Below are 21,074 nucleotides of genomic sequence, written 5' to 3'. Positions count from 1 at the left end.
AAGTGCCTTCAATTGCCGATTACATAAACTGGACCCCACGCTATGGCTACAACTGCCTTCTAGCCTTTCCCGCAGCGAAACAACCTTGCTGTGCCGCTTGTGACTGGGAGTGGCGTTCCCGAACGCATACTACTATCGTTTGGGAATGGCCGAGAGCCCGATGTGCGACTCCTGTGAGTGCGAGGAAACCACCAAGCACCTATTGTGTACCTGCCTTCGCTACGATGTACAACGCCTCTCTTTGCGGGCAACTTCACACGAACTGGACTCAAGACCGTTCACCGAGTCAAAGATACCGTGGCCACACCCGTCACTGGCACGAAAAGCGATTTGTGCACTAGTACAATACTTGAAGTGCACCGGCTTAAGAGACCGTTTATAGTGCCCCTGTGTATAGTGTCGCTCCCACACGCACTCCCTGCTTACTCTCTCCCTTTTTTCCACGTTCTATTCTCCTTTCCCCACCCCCAGTGTAGGATAGCAAACCAGGTGCTCTTCTGGTTGACCTCCCTGCCTTTCCTGTCCTTGCTTTCTCTCTCTCTCTCTCTCTTTAGATGAACAATGGCGCACGCCAAGGCTTCACAAGCCGATTCGCGGCCGCCCCATTTAAAGATTATTTCCAGTGAGGTGGAGTATACGCTAAGTTAGTGTACTGGGTCTCAAGTTTCGTTACGGATATCTCGGAACATAAGGGCTCCAGATGAATAAAACAAAATGGAGTTGCATTCGAACAGGTTTGTCTTCAACTATAATGTATGGACATGTGCTATAATCTTGAAATTAATCACTTAAACAGCGATTATTTTAATTGTGTATTCACTGGCTGCACGTACTCGCGAATATTGTGCCCGCCAAAGTGTAAACCACATGTGCAAACCGCATTTGCCCATCCAGCGTACAGTTTTTTTTTTTTTTTTATTGCGAGAACAATTATACGTACACTCCACTCACATTTCTGCCATCGCCGTCACCGTCACCGTGAGGTTCCGTATAAAGTCCAACGGCGATAAAATCGTCGCCGAGCGCCGTATGCTGTATGCTGCGTGGGAATGTGAGCCTACGATCGCGACTTAATCTAGCGCGCGGAAGGGAGAGAGAGAGAGTAAAACATCTTTACTAATAATACTGCAATGGCAAGAGCAGTGTGGGAGGAACCCTCAGTCCAGGGTCCCTAAGATGATTCCGGCGATGTTTCGAGCCCGTTGTATCACAGCTCTGAGGACCTCGGGAGGTCCGTCGCGGAGGGCAGCAAGGATGAAGCGCGCCGTCTTCCGTCGTGCGCAAGGCACGGAGGGCGCTCTGCTCTGGAGGCTGTTGCGTATGGCGCCGTCGCGCGCGCTCTATCTTGAAAACGATCTGCGATGAATACAGAGCCTAGGTGCGCCACAGACTCAGCTTCGTGGGCGCTATATTTTGGCCGCTTAGTTCGCTTTGAAGCGAGAGACTGCACGAAGGTCAATTCGCTCGCTGCTGCTGCAGCGCTTCCTCACTCCAGCGTTCTGGCAGCGAGTTTCCGCGTTCATCGAGTGAGATGTGTTCATGCTTACTTGTGTGCGCGCGCATGCATGTTAATTTATTTAGTAAGCGAATGTTTACAAATTTACACGGCCGATTAAATTACTATCATTCGTATAGGTGTCTACTAATTTGCTATCACAATCGATGCTTATCGCGAAACTGTTACTGTTTAAAAATTACTAATACTTCGAACTTTGAAGGTGCTTCAGTGCCTTCAAAATTATATTTTAATCAAAAATATCAAGAAATAAGGGGGGAAATGGGAGTTACGTCGGCGTGCGATGGCCGTATTCTACATACGCGTATTGATTTTAAGATACTAAGACCTTGATGCTCGACCTCTGTGAGAACGGCGCCTCTCTCTGTTGGCGAGACCGGGTGAAGTCACATATGAGATGTTCGATGGTTTCTTAAAAGAACACCCTAAAGGTTTGCAGCAATATTAGCTCTGTGTTTGGCTGTTTAGCTCTGCGCCACCAGGTGGCTGCACCGTACAGGCCTCTCAGGCCGCTCACGTTTACATCAAAGCCCCTTCACCACGCTAGTAGTACGAAAGGGTTTTATTTTACGCATCTGCCCATCCGTCAAAACGCCAAAGCTCGTCTGGACCCACTCGACGATGTGACAGAATGCTCGCAACGCATGTTGTGGGATAACTTCCCTGGGCATCGACAGTCAGGCGGCTGGTGGAGTAGTTGCAGAGGCTTCGCACGTTGGCTCCTAGACACCGGGAAAAGACGACAAGACGTCAAATCAAGACGCACAGCTGGTGAAGGTGGAGCTTAGCCCCGATCGCTCGGCGAGCGAGTCGAGGAGAAAACACATGGCTAGTCAAGATGGTAACTTGTAATCGTGTGCAGCTGTCAGAATATGAGACGCTTAACTTAGATTGTGGCGGGAATGTTTTACTGTAGCTGTACCCCACCCGTTTACAAAACTTGCCCAAACCGTTTCAGGAACCCCTTAACAACCACGTGTTTCTCAAGCATACTTCAGGCAGGGCCACGGGCAGCACAAGAACCTCGATTCCCGTCGTAGCAGACTTGAACGAAGGCGGTGCGCGCAGTCAATGGTCGAGGGAACGTAGATATAAATCGTGAAGTCACCTGAGCTCCAATGTGTTAAAGTTTAAGCTCACGAGCGCAGTCTGCGTATAACCTACTTCGAGCGTTTGTTCTCGTGATTGAGATGGAGGCATAGTTCATAGCACTATCGTCAACTGCCTCCGCACGGTCATCGCCACTGATGCCGCCATTACATGGTATATCCATTGAAAAATCATATCACGGGCTTTTTCCATTGCTCAGCAGTGAATGTGCATGTTTTCTGAGACAAGTTAAACATGGCATCCGCGGCGTAACGAAGCCCGCGAGAATACCGTGAGGTCACAGAAAGTGTCCCGCGTATTCTGGGGATTCCATGCATAGAGTGATGACTTCAAGGGGTGTGCCTAAGGCAGCAAGCTCCGCAGCTGTTCGTTGAGGTATATAGCATGGAACAGGTATAGAGCCTCATGACGTCTGGTGTTGCAGGCAGTATGTACATACAGACTGCCCTGGCTTCCATGCACAATGCTGCTGTGGAAGTATACATATACGGACCCTCTCGACGCTTGTATTCCTAATGACGTTGCGTTGGAGCACTCGTTATTATTACGCGTACCACGCAATTTCTTTTGCGCGTCATTCCAACGCTTACTCACATGAAAATAACTTTTGTTGCACGCAGGAAAGGAAATTCGAAAACGGCTCCATGACAGTGTGCGAAAGGCTCCTGCAGCTGCTAGAAGGTATACACCTGCTCCCTTATTACTTTCCCACTGCGCAGATGCGCCAAGTGCGCAGTTTTCTGTCACAGCAACTGGATACTAAAAATAAAATAAAGATAATAGCCTATCACAGCCGTGCAGTGCGGGCACCGACACGCTGTTGATGTTGTATGAAGCGACGTGGAACGCTGTGTAGTGTACATGTGTGCGTGTGTGTGACTATGTGCTGTTAATATGTGTTCAGCTGTGTTTATCACTGTGCATACCATAATCATCACCAAGCACCTGGAGTGTTATGTCAGGCTAACATCTCAAGCATATCATTGAAGCTTATATCTGTCTCTCTTTCTCTGTCTCTCTCTCTGGAACACTTGTAAACGCCTCGCGGTGAAGTGGCGGCCTGATGTCGTTGCCGCACGGTTTTCGGGTCGAATTCAAGGCGGAAAGCATTCCATTCGTTAGCCCTGATGTCTATAGCTGCACCTCAACAACGTGCGACTGTCTACGTCGAGCAACTTGATTTAGTTCACTGCCGATTTGTGCACGGATCACGGCAGTCTAACTGAATCTCGATAGCTGTAGTTTGATCTCACGTGCTAATTAAATATGGTCAGCAAAGCGTTACTGAGGCGTTCCCTGTAGCGGTGAAATAACAGCTACCCCTTTTTGTCTCGCCGATTGCTTACAGGTAAAGTAGTTTTCGACGCCCAAGTATGCGACCTTCAGCAGGACGAGAATGGGGTCGTCGTAGGCGTCATCGATGGCAGGGAGTTCCAGGCAAGTATAGCAGCAATCGACGAAAGACGGCATTATCACCGTATTGAGAACACCCTCTTACTTATACGGATTGTAAGTTAGCTTGTTGCAACTGACTAAGCCATAGTCGTTATCATGCGCCTTCAACCCTGCTCACATTTCAGCCCAAAACAATCAATCCAATGAAAGATTTTCAGTTTGATCTCTGCGCCCCCCCCCCCCCCCCCTGTATGCCTTCAAAGAAAATCCTCTCCAGAATTCAACAAGTGACAAAATTTTACATATGCACGATTTGGAGCTGTTTTTATTTTTAGGACGTGTTAGTCACGCAATGATGTGGCGAATCGCTGTCTACTGCTGTGCATGCCGACAATCTAGACTCTGCATACCGCAGGCTGACCACGTGATCATGGCGATCCCGTTGCCCATTCAGCTGAAAGTGCACTACGAACCGCCACTGCCGTCACTGCGCAACCAGCTCATACAACGTACGCCGGTCGGCTCGGCGTACAAAATGAACATCTACTATGCCAAGCCCTTCTGGAGGCAAATAGGTATGTGCACGTCGACACACGCCACTACGCCTTGCTAGAGTGCCAGTTACGTTTTATTTCAAAGCAAAACGTCATTACTATTGAATGCACGAATGGCAGACATGTTGCGCACTCGGCAGCATTTCGGGGACGGGGTAATTTAATATCCAGCAGCTCTAAAATTAATCTTACAGTACATCACATCAGCCGGAAATGTCTTTACTCATTCAATGTGTCGCTCGACAACCAGCTGGCTACACGGAGGTTTAATGCAAAATTAACTTAAATACTGGGTTAACTTTCGTAGGGCCGTATTCTTTGAAGCTGTCCATGCCATTAAATAGAATGACACCGCCTGGCTCTTGACTCTTCGAAAGGTTTCGTGTTACTTTTGTCTCAAACCGTGGTACGGGCGCTTGATGCGTATAGTTCGCATCATACTGTGAACAGCGTAAAAGACAGAGACGAGTGAGCAGACGACACAGTATCACTATAGCTTAATACTGCCTATCGAGCTTCGTGCGAGTGGCTGCACAAGCTACACGACACCTATAGTGACACAGGGATGTACAGAAAGCGTAACTAAAAGCCAATCTCTTGAACAAGGCCGTAGAGAATACCTGTACTGTATGGGCTGAATTTTATAGGTTACAATGGAACGTTGTCTTGCTGCGACGACGAACTGGCTTTCACCTACAGCACGGACGACTGCAGGCCTGGATTCTCGCTGGCGGCTCTTACGGTGTAAGGCAAATTCTTTTTTTTTTTTTAATGCGGTGACAAGTTATACTTGGTGTTTTCAATGGTTCGTCAAGCCTCTTGTCTGAATCCTCTTGTGTGACATACGTGCCACCGGGATCTGTAGTCGCATAAAACTTTTCATTCGGTAGCAAGTTAGTATTTGCACTGGTTCATGTCCTCTCATCTAAATGAAGCCTTTCGAGCGTCATATGTGTAATCATGCAGAAAAGAAAGCTAGAAAAAGGCGAGAAAAAGGCGAGAAAATACGCAATGGTCTCAACCAAAATTTTTGAGGAAACGTCTCCAGCAGTCTCCAACTGACTGCAAGGAGCGTAGCGCAAATCACTGCGACAATACGTCAGCTGTGTATGCCGAAAACGAAGAGCACGTGTACTATCTTTGGCACATGAGGTACACTATACATACACCATCATGTTATTGCTTTCTTTTCGCTATTTATTCGTAATTTTTTTTTGTCTATGCGGGCAGATTCGTCATTGGTGACAAGGCATTGAGACTACAGGAATTACCGAAGCACGTCAGGCCCAAAGTCATTGCCGCGGATTTGGCGAAAGCCTTCAAACACGAAGCGGCCTACAACGTAAGTTGCGTTCGTTAACACATTGCGAAATCTCTTTTTTTCTTCTGTGGGTGGCATTTGATTTCAGCACTATGATGGGTGCATAGTGCATGGGTCGGAGTTTTGTCGTATCTCTGTGAGTCTACAGCGAAAAGACCTATAGCGTAGGCTGGTGCTTCGTCGTCACTTTGTATATAGCCCTGTTATGCCGCAAATAAAATGCAGTGTGTATGTCGCAGTTACATTACACACGGCGAAGCTCTTATTACATTGTGATTCAAATTACCCTAATCCGCGAGCACGGACACAGCCCGCGCAACACAGCCTATCTACAACGACACTCGCAAAACTGGAAATTCTATTCTTGTATACCTGTGATCGTCTTGTCTGGAGCAGCCTCAATATTCTAGCTTAAAATAATTTAGGTATGCATCAGCGTAATATAATATAATGCACAAGAATACTTTCATTTTTACGCCCTCATTCGTGGCACGTAGTGATGGCAAGATATCGCGTCATTTATTGACAAGTACATTAATAAAGTACAGTGATGCGTGAACCTATTGCAGAAGCTTCGGGAAACGATATCACAAAATTTACTCTGCGAAATATTTTAGAATATCGCTTTAAGGTTTACCGGACAGGAAGAAATACTGTGCTAGGCGTTAAGCGATATATGATGATCGCATTGTTTCTTACTCATTCACGGAGTGCACAGCGGTGACGGTCTTGTTAATTAGCTGCATCAATTCTTGTGCCAGACCACAGAACGTGCTTATGTGTCTCCCGCTCATATAATTTCACGACTTAATACCACTAGATTTAGTGTTCTTCCAGAATACACTATATACAGTAGGCGTGGTCATCTGGTCGTACCCGCCGTGGTTGCTCAGTGGCTATGGTGTTGGGCTGCTGAACACGAGGTCGCGGGATCGAATCCCGGCCACGGCGGCCGCATTTCGTTGGGGGCTAAATGCGAAAGCACCCGTGTACTTAGATTTAGATGCACGTTAAAGAACTCCAGGTCGTCAAAATTTGCGGAGTCCTCCATTACGGCGTGCCTCATAATCAGAAGGTGGTTTTGGCACGTAAAACCCCATAATTAATTTTTTTTTTAATCTGGTCGTTGAACACTTCATTTTCTCACTGCGAATGTTTATACCGTAAAGTGGCTGCCCGTTACACGCAATAGAGAACTATAGCTGGAGTCCTAAGTGTCTCTATGTATTGAGAAAAGTGTGAGGGTTTGCATACGAGACTGGGAACAATATTTTTAAGGATGGCATGGCAAAATTTCTGCAGAGAGCGAGATTTCTGACGTCATTCTCTTCCTTCTTTTCTCCCTCTCTCCCTTTCGCATTTCGCTGCAGCCTGTGCACTTCGAAGAGAAGAACTGGCTCGAGGAGCAGTACTCGGGCGGCTGTTACGTGTCCACGTTCCCGACAGGGGTCATGAGTAAATATGGAAAGTAAGAATGCTTCTATTTAGCTTTACAGCGCGGCTCTATAGGCGCCCGTTCCTGCATTTGAAGTCGGCATGCCTCGTCCTCCCTCGGCGTGATCGAGCGAAAGCGGAGCGCAGCGGAGGATGAAAGACGGCGATAGCAAAGAGAGTGCGATGAGAAAAGCGAAGGAGGAGGGTGTAGCGGAAGCACGAGAAGAAAATCGGAGGAAGCCAATTTGAAGCATCACCAGATGACGCTCACGTCCACGCATCCGCAGCAATAGCAGCACTGGTCGGCGGGGGAAAGGAAAAGAAAGAACCAGAAAGCTCGCCTTCGCGCATAGCGTTCACCGCAAGCGTTTCCCGGTAAAAATTACGGCTGCAAAACCTATGCAGCTTTTCTGGACACGTACCAACTAGCGCCCCAAGCGGGCCTGGCACGAAGCTAGCGCGTTTTCGATGGAACGAGCGGGTTTTTTGCGAATAACAAAAACTGCAGGTCGATTATTGAAGAATGCAGGTGACGGACGTGTTCTGGAAGACAATCCACACGAGCCAAATGCAGTGATCACGCTATCGCACGTAAGAATTTTGTTCCCACAGCGGTTAAAGATTTAACAATGGAAGCCTATGGAAACGACGAAAATTTGTACTCAATTTTCGAGGCAAGAACGATGCCTGTGATAAAACTACGGCGTCTATCGTAATACCCAGTGCAGCGTATGTAGTCTGGAGACTCAGCTTTCGATTGATGCCTATCTCGACTCTCCACGTATGGCGTAACACTGTTCCCTGCTATAATTGCTATAAGTGTCAAAATGTCAATTGGACGGTTGTATAGAATCGCAAGACACGTCTAAAGTTCAGGCCCTTGTCTCCGCGCCTACGCCGGAAACACCTAATTATTTGTGTGTCTTGCGGTTCTATAGAACCACTTAATCCGCATATTGTCAATTAGAACAGTAATTAGAAAGTTATATATTCCCTCTTAATTAAATAATTGAATGTCAGGGACTAAAAAAGGAACTTTGGCGGTTTCTCAACAATACTCACAACATGCACTTGTCCTTATTGGCCTAGAGTAATCCGCGTTTTATTGAAACCTGGTGCATGATAGCTGGCACGCCAAGCATATAACACTAACACTCTACACATGTAACATGTATACATTGTACATATCGACCTACTGTAACATACTATACATACTTTATTGACATGTACACTCTCTCTCTCTCTCTCTCTCTCTCTCTATATATATATATATATATATATATATAGTAACACTAAACGACAGTAAGAAAGAAAGAAAAATAGAGAATTACTTACGAACATGATGTTTCGCCTTTCATTGTTTTTGTTCGTTTTTCACCTTTCGGGAGCAAATGTACGTGTATACTGGTATGTCATGTGCAATACCTTTTAGCTGACAGTATCGTTCACCAATTACACATATTACGAAGCGGGGAAAGCAGTTGGTATTGCTGCTACATGTCGTGGACAATCATTCTAATTTTTGCAAAATAACAACAATTCGCTCTTTGCCCCGTGATGCGCTAAATGAAAGCTGACCTTCCAGTTGCAGATGGCCGCTAGCTGAAGCGCCGCTTCCGGAAGTAGTTTCGAAAGCGACCACAAGGGGGCCAGCTATGGCGCCCCCACGTGCATGGTGTCCCAACGGAGTCATTACAGGAACGCTACCTCCACGGGTAGTGGCACAGCTCGTGTGGGGCGTCTGACTCGTTACGTGTTAGTTGCTCGGCAAAATTCTTTGCCACGCATCCAGCTCGCTCAGTCCACGGTTATATATATATATATATATATATATATATATATATATATATATATATATATATATATATATATATGTGTGTGTGTGTGTGTGTGTGTGTGTGTGTGTTAGTTGGTTTCTCTCGGTTCGGATTTTGAGGACAAAGAGCCGTTTAACGCCCAAGCATGCCATACGTCGCGACTAACAGGCGATCGACACTCAACCTTCACTCACCAATGTTTCATTCGGGGTATACGGTCACCCCCAACATACCTATATATGTTCTTCACGCCTGCCTCTATCCATATCCTTCGCCAATAACTCCATGCACCCCGTGGCTACGGAATGAGGGTCAGTGCCTTGAATGTGGACGAACTAAGCCACGAATCGGTGCACCTGAGCGATCACGACTCCGCGCAGGACCCTGAGGGAGCCGTTCGGCCGAGTGTACTTCGCGGGCACGGAGACGGCGACCGCGTGGCCTGGCTACATGAATGGCGCTGTGCAGGCTGGAGAGAGGGCTGCCAGGGAGGTGCGTAATGTGCTGGCTTTGTATATAGGACACCTACAACGTTCTGCCTCATGACCCCGAGCGTACCGGAATCTTGGAAGAACGCTAACATAATCCTAATCCATAAGAAAGGGGACGCCAAAGACTTGAAAAATTATAGACCGATCAGCTTACTGTACGTTGCCTACAAAGTATTTACTAAGGTAATCGCAAATAGAATCAGGAACACCTTTGACTTCTGCCAACCAAAGGACCAGGCAAGTTTCCGTAAAGGCTACTCAGCAATAGACCATATTCACACTATCAATCAGGTGATAGAGAAATGTGCGGAATAAAACCAACCGTTATATATAGCTTTCATTGATTACGAGAAAGCGTTTGATTCAGTCGAAACCTCAGCAGTCATGGGGGCATTACAGAATCAGGGTGTAGACGAGCCGTATGTAAAAATACTGAAAGATATATATAGCGGCTCCACAGCCACCGTAGTCCTCCATAACGAAAGCAACAAAATCCCAATAAAGAAAGGAGACAGGCAGGGGGATACGATCTCTCCAATGCTACTCACAGCGTGTTTACAGGAAGTATTCAGAGACCTGGATTGGGAAGAATTGGGGATAAGAGTTAATGGAGAATACCTTAGTAACTTGAGATTCGCTGATGATATTGCCTTGCTTAGTAACTCAGGGCACCAATTGCAGTGCATGCTCACTGACCTGGAGAGGCAAAGCAGAAGGCTGGGTCTAAAAATTAATCTGCAGGAAACTAAAGTAATCTTTAACAGTCTCGGTAGAGAACAGCAGTTTACGATAGGTAGCGAGGCACTGGAAGTGGTAAGGGAATACATCTACTTAGGGCAGGTAGTGACCACGGATCCGGATCATGAGACTGAAATAATCAGAAGAACAAGAATGGGCTGGGGTGCGCTTGGCAGGCACTTTCAGATCATGAACAGCAGGTTGCCATTATCCCTCAAGAGAAAAGTGTATAACAGCTGCGTCTTACCAGTACTCACCTACGGGGCAGAAACCTGGAGGCTTACGAAAAAGGTTCTACTGAAATTGAGGACGATGCAACGAGCTATGGAAAGAAGAATGATAAGTGTAACGTTAAGGGTTAAGAAAAGAGCAGATTGGGTGAGGGAACAAACGCGAGTTAATGATATCTTAGTCGAAATCAAGAAAAAGAAATGGGCATGGGCAGGACACGTAATGAGGAGGGAAGATAACCGATGGTCATTAAGCGTTACGGACTGGATTCCAAGGGAAGGGAAGCGTAGCAGGGGGCGGCAGATAGTTAGGTGGGCGGATGAGATGAAGTTTGCAGGGACGACATGGCCACAATTAGTACATGACCGCGGTAGTTGGAGAAGTATGGGAGAGGCCTTTGCCCTGCAGTGGGCGTAACCATGATGATGATGATGATGATGATGATGATGATGATGACGTTCGCGCCGGCTGTGAGAATATCGCAGGAGCGTTGACCGTGTTGGCTGCCGAATTTCTTATTCAGATCAAATATTCGAAAAATTGCGGGCGTCGAATATGGAATCGCAACTGGCAATAGTTTTCTGCTCCTAGATGTAGAAAATGAAACACGAACCTAAATAGTACCCAAAAAAAAAGTCCCATTATAGGCACTGCATCTTCAATAGAGGAGGGGCGGTATGCTCGGACGATCATTTTCGGGGATACTTTCAGTTTTGCCAGATTCCGCATGACCAGCACCGTTGCCGGTATTTTCGGGTGATCATTTTTGGAGATAGTTTAACTTTTGCGTGACTCGATCGGCACTGGATGAGTCGAAACATAAGCAATATGCGGCGGACAGCGCTCTTCGCAATATGCAAAGACGGTGAGCTTGGCACAGCGCCAGAGACGCTGTTGGCCGTATACTAGACCCTTTTCGCTGCGATTGCGTAAGCGCCGTCACGTTTGATCACGTGGTGAAGCGTCCTCAGCTGGCCTCCGAATCGCATACGTGTTTACATGACGCCGGTGCGGCTCGGCCAACCTGTTTCGGCGGTTATCGTAGAGGGTAACTGGGCGGACGAAACCAAGCTTTGTCCACAGCTTCAGAGGACATGAAGTTGCTTTCGGAGCTCATTACGCCTTGTCCAATTAAATTGTGATATCAGCGTGCACTGGAAACGGTGCTAGGAGCGTCCTAATTGTCCTAATTTTCCGCTTCTGAATTAAATCAGGATCGTTCAATATGGCTATTCGTTCATTATTTGCCAATCACATTGAAGCAGCGGCTTGTCACGTTTCTGACTCAGTAACCTTCATTGGTGCGGTCACTACCTGGCTGCTTATTTTCTGTCCAATCGCTCGCAGATGTGCTCAATTGCGGTAGATTTATGCTTGCCGCGCAGAATGCGTGGAATTTATATGGTCTGTACTTTTTTATAACTTGTAGCAAAAACGTATTATCGCTAGTCACTAGCTTACTCTGTGGACCGTTCGCGAAACGTTCAGTTTCGAACATTATACGGCGTGTCTGCCGAAGTTCCGAGGTTAAAGTCCTTTCTTCGGAGCTTAGCGATGCAACACTGGAGGATTAGAGATTTTTTTATCCTCGAGGATAGCCATGCATTGTGAAGGGCATTGTGACAGGCAGTCCTTGTGTGTAGCAGTGGTCCGTTAACTTGGTCACACAGGCTCATCCCATTCCTTGATAATATTCACTATTTTTGCAGCCAACTACTGCACACGTCTTCCCTCTACCGTTCCACATTTTGCAACATGAACGTAGCACAGTGTGTTAGCGATCACCCAGTTTCATTTCCGACAGCTGATCGGACAGGGCAGAAGCGGTAATGGCTTCGCATTCATTTGGTTTCGCCTGAGGCAACGTGAGGCCTGCAGCGGAAAGCTCGTTCTCTAGAGCAAGCTCCATCTCGTTTCTCTAGAGCAAGCTACTCCACAAAAAATGGTGTCCAGTTCCGAGTCACGCGAAATCTCGCGAAAGTGAAACAATGTCAGAAAGTGATCGCACGATAATACACCCCCCCCCCCCCCGCCCCCCAGAAGAATAGGCGCCTGCCGGGGACAGCGTTATTAGCAATGTACCAATGCAGAGCGCTCGGAAAGCTGTTAACAATGCTCTCTAAATGTATACGTCTGGCGCTAGTAAGCCGAAATCTCGCGATGATGATCGTCCGATAATAACAGTTCAAATTGACAAAAGGTCATCAGTTCCCGGCTGGCTTACGACGGTGACTTGAAAGCTCTCGTGAGGGATGTATTGCCTGAGATGAAGAAAGGTGCATGCTTCAGGTGCGCAAACTTATATGCTTCAGCAGTGTAAGAAAATGCTGTGCAGAGTATTTTGATAGTCTGAAACCTTTTACGAGTCTCACAAAAATTCAAACAATGATACTCGCCTTATCCGCCAGGGGTGGAGGAGTTGATCTCCTGCGTTGAGAAGTCTCAGTAGGGGCTTTATGTACTAGTAGATATTGCGTGATGGATGATGTAAGAGGACATGACATAGTGACATGTGCTTTTGACCTTTCCTGTGTCTTTTCTTGATCTGTTCAAGCCGTTTCTTTAAGGGGATGAAATAAAGCATATACACTGCCTTTCTGTTGACTGGCCCATGTTGGCTCACGTTAAGATACTTTATATTTAAGATTGCTGGGTCGACAGTAGCACTAAATAAATAAATAAAGTAAACTAAACATACATACAGCTTCCCGTTCGACGCATATTTCGGCCGTTGTGCGCTTCTGTTACATCATCTGCGTTTTCTTTTTTTGTCCTCACAACCAGGTCCTACATGCGATGAAAATGATACGGAAAGACGAGATCTGGGTGGAAGAACCAGAATTCAAGGTGTGTACATACGTTATCGCAGTTATGAAACGACAATAGAGGTACGCGGTTCTTAATCTATATCAAGGCGCTTAACACGGTCGAGACAGGGTATCGGGTCTAAATATGCTCGGCGGGATCACGTAAATATCCTTTCGTTTCTACGTGAACTTGACGCGGGTGGATCAAGTCAAAACTCGGATGTCTAGCTGACCCAGCCTGACCCGACGGCCTTTATATGCATTTCGCCTACAGTGTGCTATATTAGTACACTATATTATTATATTAGTATATGCATACATGTGCATTACATACATACATATACATAAGTATATATTTAAAAAATTATGAGGTTTTACGTGCCAAAACCACTTTCTGATTATGAAGCACGCCGTAGTAGGGGGCTCCGGAAATTTGGACCACCTGGGATTTTTTAACGTGCACCTAAATCTAAGTGCACGGGTGTTTTCGCATTTCGCCCCCATGCTCGCTCAGACCGACCCCCTAGCGTTTACATGAACCCGAATGCCGGTTTTCGTGTCGACAAGAGGACTCGACCAGTCTTTGTCGGGTTGATGTAAGCGTAGCCATAGATGCTGGCGAGTCGGGCTGATCGAGTCCAGACGATCAGCCCGACTCTGTTAGTTAGCATCCTGTCTTTTTTTTATTGAAATGAATATTAGGAGAGGTTGGCGCCTTTATGGTGGCACCGGCTACTCCTTGTCACTTGGCAAACGAAACAAATTTGCGTAAAAAGGGAGAATAGCGACACGAAATATGGCACTCGGTAGAACACTGGATGAATAAAAAATATACAGTCCAACAGTACATGATTCGCAAAGTTCTGTGCATTAGTTCAGTCCACGTACGCATATATAAAGTCGGATATATTGTGCAGCCAAAACACACAACACATGTAATGCACTGCAAGTACAGAACAAAATTATACATATTGCGTAAAAGTTGCGATTACCACATAAACCAATTATGAACCATGAACAACGTTTGTGTTGTGCGAATCGCTAAAGATAACCCATTTTTGCGAATGTTTTTCTGGTGTTATGAAACGCAAAGCACACAGGATTGCTAACAGTTCTGCCACGGTGGAAGATGTCTCTCGGAATAATTAGAACGTTTGCTCTAGCGCTAAATGTGGAATGACGAATGCTGAAGTCGAGGAATTTTTATGAGATGAACCATCTGTATAAACGTGGATGTACTGGGGATATAAGAAGTAAATTTGGAAGAGTGCCAGTTGTTGTGCGACTACTATGAACATGTTTCTCTTAGATATAATCCCGTCAACCGATAATTCTATTTTAGGGCATGGTAACATCCAGGGAGGGTAACAAACATCCACTTTGCATAATTCAAATCTTGGTAATAATGCTTTATGTTCTCGAACAACATCGTGAATTTTGCTTTTGTTTCTTTCGGTAAGCGCGAGGTTTAATGGATGCTTCTCGTGTTGGGTTAAGATGCGACAAATATGTCTGCATGTTTCAACCGTTCGTATGACTGGAAATGGTGGGTGACGAGCTTCAGCAATTACTAAAGAACTCGAGGTAGCCTGCGGAACCCCAAGACATACTCGCAGCCCTCTTGCCAGTAAACGTTGAAGACGTTCCTCAGAAGTTTGTGATAAACCATGGAGAATAGGTGCCGAGTAAGCAATTCTTTGTTTTATGAGTGCGTTATGAACCTGTAGTAGTGAAGAGACTGATCCCCCTCACGTTGTGCCAGCGAGTCGCCGAAGTACGTTTATTACTGCATTGGTCTGCTTTTCAAATGTAGATGTGTGAAGCCCATGTTAGCTGGCGGTCAAGAAGAACTCCAAGAAATTTATGCTCTTTGACAAACATCAAAGTTTGCCCATGAAGCGTAACTTGGAAATTATTCAGCTGTCGTCTAGTGAAAGGAAGTACGGCTGTCTTTGCGTATGAAAGACTCATGCCTCTTTCTTTTAAAAAGGTGTCGATACTATCAAGACCCTCTTGTAGCGTTGTTTGAATGTCTTGTATATGAGATCCAAAGGCCCACATGCAGATGTCATCTGCGTACAGCGAATACTGTAGACCAGACGGGCGTTTTAGTGGCAAGGCTACCATAACACAGTTGAATAAAAACGGACTGAGAACACTGCCCTGCGGAACGCCCTGCGTGATGCTGTGATAATTACTCTTTCCTTCGATTGTTTCCATAAATATTTTTCTGTCTTTCAAGAAATTTTATACCCATCGCAGTGCTCGACCGTGTAGGCCAAGCTCTAACGTACCAGCAAGGATGTGTATGACTTAGTGTCGAATGCTCTTTGAAGGTCTAAAAATACTGCTACTGTCACATTTCCGCAACTGCGTTCATGTTCGACGTAAGTGGCAATGTCTAATACTGAATCTATTGTACATCGATTTTGCCGAAATCCGGTCATGTAATTGGAAAACACATTTGTGTGTTCATCCTGTTCATAAACATTACGGCTGCTGTTCGAATTAGTCCTGCACTTGCGTCAACTGGACGAACGAACAATGGAAAATCATCAGTGACTCGTGTCATCGGTCGTTCATTCTTAGTAAAGTCACGAACAACCTCTCTCTCTCTTCCCATAACCACTTCCTGCTTCTATTTTTTCCTGTGTAACGGATCCTTTAACAAAGTTCCAGGCTGGCTTTCCTGCAATGTAAACATTTTCCAAGATGTCAGTTCAGGCGTCCATATAAAAATGGTGATTCTTTTCTTGCTTTCGTGCATTTCTTTCCATCATACATAATGCATGAAACCAATAGCTGTTCTCCGGCTGCTCAGTACTTGTTAGTTGTGACTTTAGCTATGTTGCTTTCCGCCACATTTGGGGCAACTTCACAATGTGGAAAAGGCAGCTTGCCGCTGTATCGTTAGGGCATCAGAGGAAGCTGCGAAGGATTCTCCCTGGACATGTCGGTATCGCAACAGACGCTGAAGTCGACAAACTTGTTAGAGATGAATTGTGCTCCTGTCATACTAACTCTATTCACGATGGTTGATGTTTAAATTATAACAAAACAATAATGTAAGCCTATACGTTTCTCGATGTTATGCCAATGATATGAAGTTTTTTGTATAAAGTTGATCCCCAGCTGCAATTTCCGATCTCTGCTGGTGCTGGCCATGACACACACTGCCTGATACGTCGTGTCAGGTTGCAAGGGAACATAGAGGCAGTGGTTTTTGTATCGTACTTTTATGTCGTTTATTTAAACCTGGTTAAACATGCAGACACTCGTGGAAGAACGTATATGAGGTCTGTTAGAAAAGTATCCGACCTTTGGCCAAAGAAAACAAAAACTGGCAATAATTGGAGCGTTCGAAACCTAATCACCCTTAAAGTAGTCTCTTTGGGACTCCACGCACTTCTTCCAGCGGTACTGCCATTGTTAGAAGCATTCCGAGAAGGCCTCTTTCGGAATGGAGTTTAGCTCAGCTGTCGTTGCAGCCATAATGTCCTCTCTTCTCTGATATCGCGCTTCTTTCAATGGCTTCTTGATTTTAGAAAACGGCCAGAAGTCGCAGGGGGCCATATCAGTAGAGTAAGGAGCCTGTTGAACTACAGGAGTCTCGTTTTTCGCCAGAAAAGTCTGAATCAAGTGCGAGGAATGTGCAGGAGCATTGTCGTGATGGATGCGCCAATTTCCTCTTGACTACAACTCCTGCCTCTTGCGCCGCACAGCATCACGTAGGCGACGGAGGACATCCCTGTAGTACTATTTGGTGATTGATGGACCCTGTGGTGTGCACTCGTGGTGTACCACACAGCGGGAGTCAAAGAAAGCAGTCAGCATCACTTTGACGTTGCTGCGCACTTGGCGGGCCTTCGGTCTTGGTGACGTGGAATGCTTCGACTGTGACGACTGGGATTTGGTTTCCGGGTCGTACCCGTACGCCCAAGACGCGTCATCAATGATTACGGTGTTCATGAAGTCAGGGTCACTGTTTGCGGAATCCAGCATGTCCTGTGAGACTTCAACACGAAGTTGCTTTTGCTTCACCGTGAGCAGCTCCGGCACGAATTTCGTCGCAACTCTCTTCATGGCCAAATCGTTGGTCATAATGGAATGTGCAGAAAAAGTGCTGATGCCCACCTCTTTCGCAATTTCTCAGATAGTCACATGAAGGTCCCGCATCACTACAACGTTCACTACGGCAATGACCTGGTCATTTCGGCATGTTCATGGCCGACTGGAGCGTGGCTCGCTCTCCATCGATGTGCGGCCGTCTTTAAACCGGTTGTACCACTCCTGAATCTGTGTGCTGCTCATAGCATCGTCACCGAAAGCCGTCTGAATCTTCCGAATGGTTTCCACTTGGCTGTCGCCCACTTTCTGGCAAAATTTATATGCAGTGGCTCTGCTCCAGTCGCTCCGCCATTTTCCTTGCAATAAAAAATCGTCGAGAGCACTGCACACTACCCCACTCAAACGCTGTGTCCCAGCGACTGACGCTATCGGCAGGCGGGAAAAAAATTGCACATGCGCACGAAGGTTCAATGTCGCTTGATGGAAGTGCGCTTGTTTCATATCCATCAGGTGTTCGCAAAAAAAGAAGGTCGGATACTTTTCTAACAGACCTCGTACACGTTCTCATATGATGTCCTATGTCTTGAACAGCAAAGATATGCTTTGAGCTTGTGGGTCTCATTTGTGCTATTGGGACAAAGGAACGACAACACAGGGGCGCAAGCAATGGAAAAGGCACTTATTGCGCCTTTTATTCACCAATCTAGCAAGCCGAATTACTTCACCAATATAACATGCCCATGGGCGCGTGATAAATCGAGGAAGTCCAACTCACCGCGATAGGATATCGGGCGAATATGTTCGCCCCATGGCAGACACCAACGCCTAATCGTGCGCGTACACATTCACGCGAATGGTAGCGCGTTCGAAACGTAGTGTTCGTCCATCCCGGTGCCCCGCTTCGAAGCCTCTTGCGAGACGGCACCGCAGATCCGTGCCGACAGGACCGCGATAAGTGCGCGCGCTCCGCCAACCCCAATCAAAAAAAGGAAGGGGCTACTCCCTTTTGCGCCGGAGTAACCATGCCGTTTGGCGGCGTTATCAGCGCAACACTCGCGCCATCTCTCATGCTATTCTGCAACTACACCGACCGAGCTACGCAAGCGTCCCCTCAAGGTCAGCCGCAAGTCGCCTTAATTGGTGATCGTCCTTCCCGACAATGCAGATAAGTTGTCTGGACCGTGAAGTAACGAGTCATTATGTGATGCGCTCTAAGATATTTAATAGCCTTCGTTAATGAAAGTGATATTTTAGCCATGTATTAACACATGACCTTTCCTTGTGTGTGTTTTTTATTTAGTTTACATTATTTCTTGAATTCACTGACGAACGCGTGTTTAAATACACGAGCTACATAATGTGCCGTTTTGATCTTGTTTCTTTAATTATTTTTCGATATTATTTGTCTAAGCGCGTTTGTGAAATTGATTTATTGCGGGAACGTTTTCATATCACCTCGTGTTATCCTCTCAACATACAATTTATTATTTGTGGAGATGCTGGCGACACAATTGTTGACAACATTTCTAATTTCATCATCCAAAATCGCGCACTAACTTTTTCAAAGGGTAGCCATCCCTTCTTCGCTGCACGCAGTGGTTACTGTCATGTTGTTCCTGTTAAAACGGATTCCAGAGTCAACGAAACAGGAGCCACGGTGCACAAGTACTATACCCGAACGTGATTCCACTGCGCAATAAAATGTAAACGTGTGGCCATCGACTTGACAACACTACACCTGCGTCTGCAAAATGTATAAGCCATTACGGTTTATAACCACAATTATAGGTGGCAATTTCTAGCTGGCAATAGGCTGCTTTGACTGCTTAGAACCACTGTTGGCAGCCTCAAACGTCAGCTTACTTGGCGATGCCGCTCACTGGTACCTAACGGCATGGTTCTTGGATTGTTGCAGGATGTGGAAGCGCGGCCGTTTGAGTTGTCCTTCCTGGAGCGGCACCCTCCTCACGTGCTGCTCGTCGCCGCCACGGGAGCCCTCGCCGCGTCCGGCGTCTCTTGTGTGGCGGCCTACTGCGCTTGGAAGGCAGTCACCGCCCTGCGGAGCCCATAGGCCGGCTTAGAGGGCATTCAGCAGAGAAGCATCTTCGAGACACATGGCAGACCATGGGGCCTCATCACCACCGGACCAGATGGGGAATTCACCGCGAATAACTTTGTTGCCTCCTCGGAGCCAGTCAGATATACGACATTACCTAAGAAGCCGGTGGTGGTGCGCTCCACTTGGGTGCCACCGAGAATCCCATTTCGATAGTGGCCGTTGCTGCACGCTTGGCGAGTGAGCCACTTTTGAAACAGTATACAGAGTTATGGCAGATCGGGAGCTTTGCACTGCTATACCATTCGCGGAAAAGGCTCGACAGCCACGCGCACGCGCACCATCATGTATACCACTCTTCTGTGCGTGCACAATGGCACCATTTCAGTGACGCACTTGTAGGTATGCAGCACGGTACTGGAATGACGTTCTGTTATAATAAGTAGTAGTACAGTTGTAACAGTAGAGGAATATGGCTCTCCAGACGGCTGCATCGGCTGGGGCCGGTTCTGCTCTAGTGGGTGAGAGGCATGGCATACGATGCGACGTCCGAAACATTGTGGGACGAGATTGAAGGATGGCTTCTCCGACTGTTGTAATTTTAATGAGATATGTTTGAAAATTCTTGGACGGTTGTTGGTACGATAGGTGGCACCTTAAACCGCGTGCGTAACCGTACCGTGCGGAGTAGGAGAGGAAGGAAAGGTAAGCAGTTCTGCTACCTATAGACAGAGCGGTGGGGGTTAAGGGATGAAAAGAAAGATAGGCTAGGAGCCGCATTCGCCTGTTCAAAGCTGCTCCCGAAAATACTTCTCAAGTTTCGTGGTACCGAGTCGGCGCAATGACTTTATTTCCAAGACGCACAGCTGTTTATGCCCGGAGCACTCAGAACCAGTTTTACGCAACTGCAGTGGTGCCAAGTACCATCTTTTGTCTTGGTACTGCATTTCCGACCTGCTACAACTTTCATTAGCAATATTATTTGCACATGCCAATCACACATTGATCGGTGCACGCTATGCCCTTTCTGGACTTTGTACCGCAAAGCTATGGCTGAGCTTCTGCCACTGGTTGATCAAATAAATGTTTTATTTTGCACATAATGGCTGCCGATTACGGTGAAGGGGAAAAGGGAAAATAAGATGGCGTCTCGAAAACGACGCGCTGCTTGGAGAACCAAGCGGTGTAAGGGCCGGGATTCTTTGGCAAAAGTCAGTAGAGATTCCAGGGCCACGTGATGGTCCTCTAGACCGCCTACCGGTCAAACCCATTCATCGTACTTAACACTTCTTTCTGGCGGAGGCATTTCCTTCGAGCTGTGTCGTGGGTCCCTAGCGCCGCATCAGGCGTTTAGCAATGCGTGTAATAGGCTGCTTGCACTTAAGACAGGTGTGGCCGTGGCTTGGTCGTGGCTCTTCAAATTGTGGTATTTGACGTAATAAAGCAACAGACGCTTGTAGTGGTGCCGTAGAGGGGGGGGGGGGGGGGGGGGGCGAGGAGGAGAGGGAGCTACGATATAGTTTTGACCACCTGCGA

General features: G+C 46.8%; 1 protein-coding gene across 2 annotated transcripts in view; it reads left to right on the top strand.

The window, feature by feature from the left end:
• The window catches only part of LOC129380162 (amine oxidase [flavin-containing] A-like), a 70,143-nt gene extending 49,502 nt beyond the window's left edge, over positions 1-20,641 (top strand). Inside the window, exons 7-15 of one of the 2 annotated variants that reach the window (XM_055076689.2) lie at positions 3,247-3,307; positions 3,975-4,063; positions 4,437-4,596; positions 5,223-5,319; positions 5,806-5,917; positions 7,267-7,364; positions 9,528-9,639; positions 13,392-13,454; positions 19,398-20,641. In XM_055076689.2, the coding sequence (XP_054932664.1) occupies positions 3,247-3,307; positions 3,975-4,063; positions 4,437-4,596; positions 5,223-5,319; positions 5,806-5,917; positions 7,267-7,364; positions 9,528-9,639; positions 13,392-13,454; positions 19,398-19,553 (948 nt within the window). In that variant the 3' untranslated portion in view covers positions 19,554-20,641. The remainder of the gene's footprint in view (positions 1-3,246; positions 3,308-3,974; positions 4,064-4,436; positions 4,597-5,222; positions 5,320-5,805; positions 5,918-7,266; positions 7,365-9,527; positions 9,640-13,391; positions 13,455-19,397) is intronic. The other variant, XM_055076690.2, reaches the window with a different exon arrangement.
• Positions 20,642-21,074: the final 433 nt, after the last annotated feature.

The sequence above is a fragment of the Dermacentor andersoni genome, chromosome 2 (genome assembly GCF_023375885.2).
Source record: "Dermacentor andersoni chromosome 2, qqDerAnde1_hic_scaffold, whole genome shotgun sequence".
NCBI lineage: Eukaryota > Metazoa > Arthropoda > Arachnida > Ixodida > Ixodidae > Dermacentor > Dermacentor andersoni.
The sequence above is the reverse complement of the archived record's forward strand: the minus strand, read 5'-3'. Positions and strand labels throughout refer to the sequence as shown.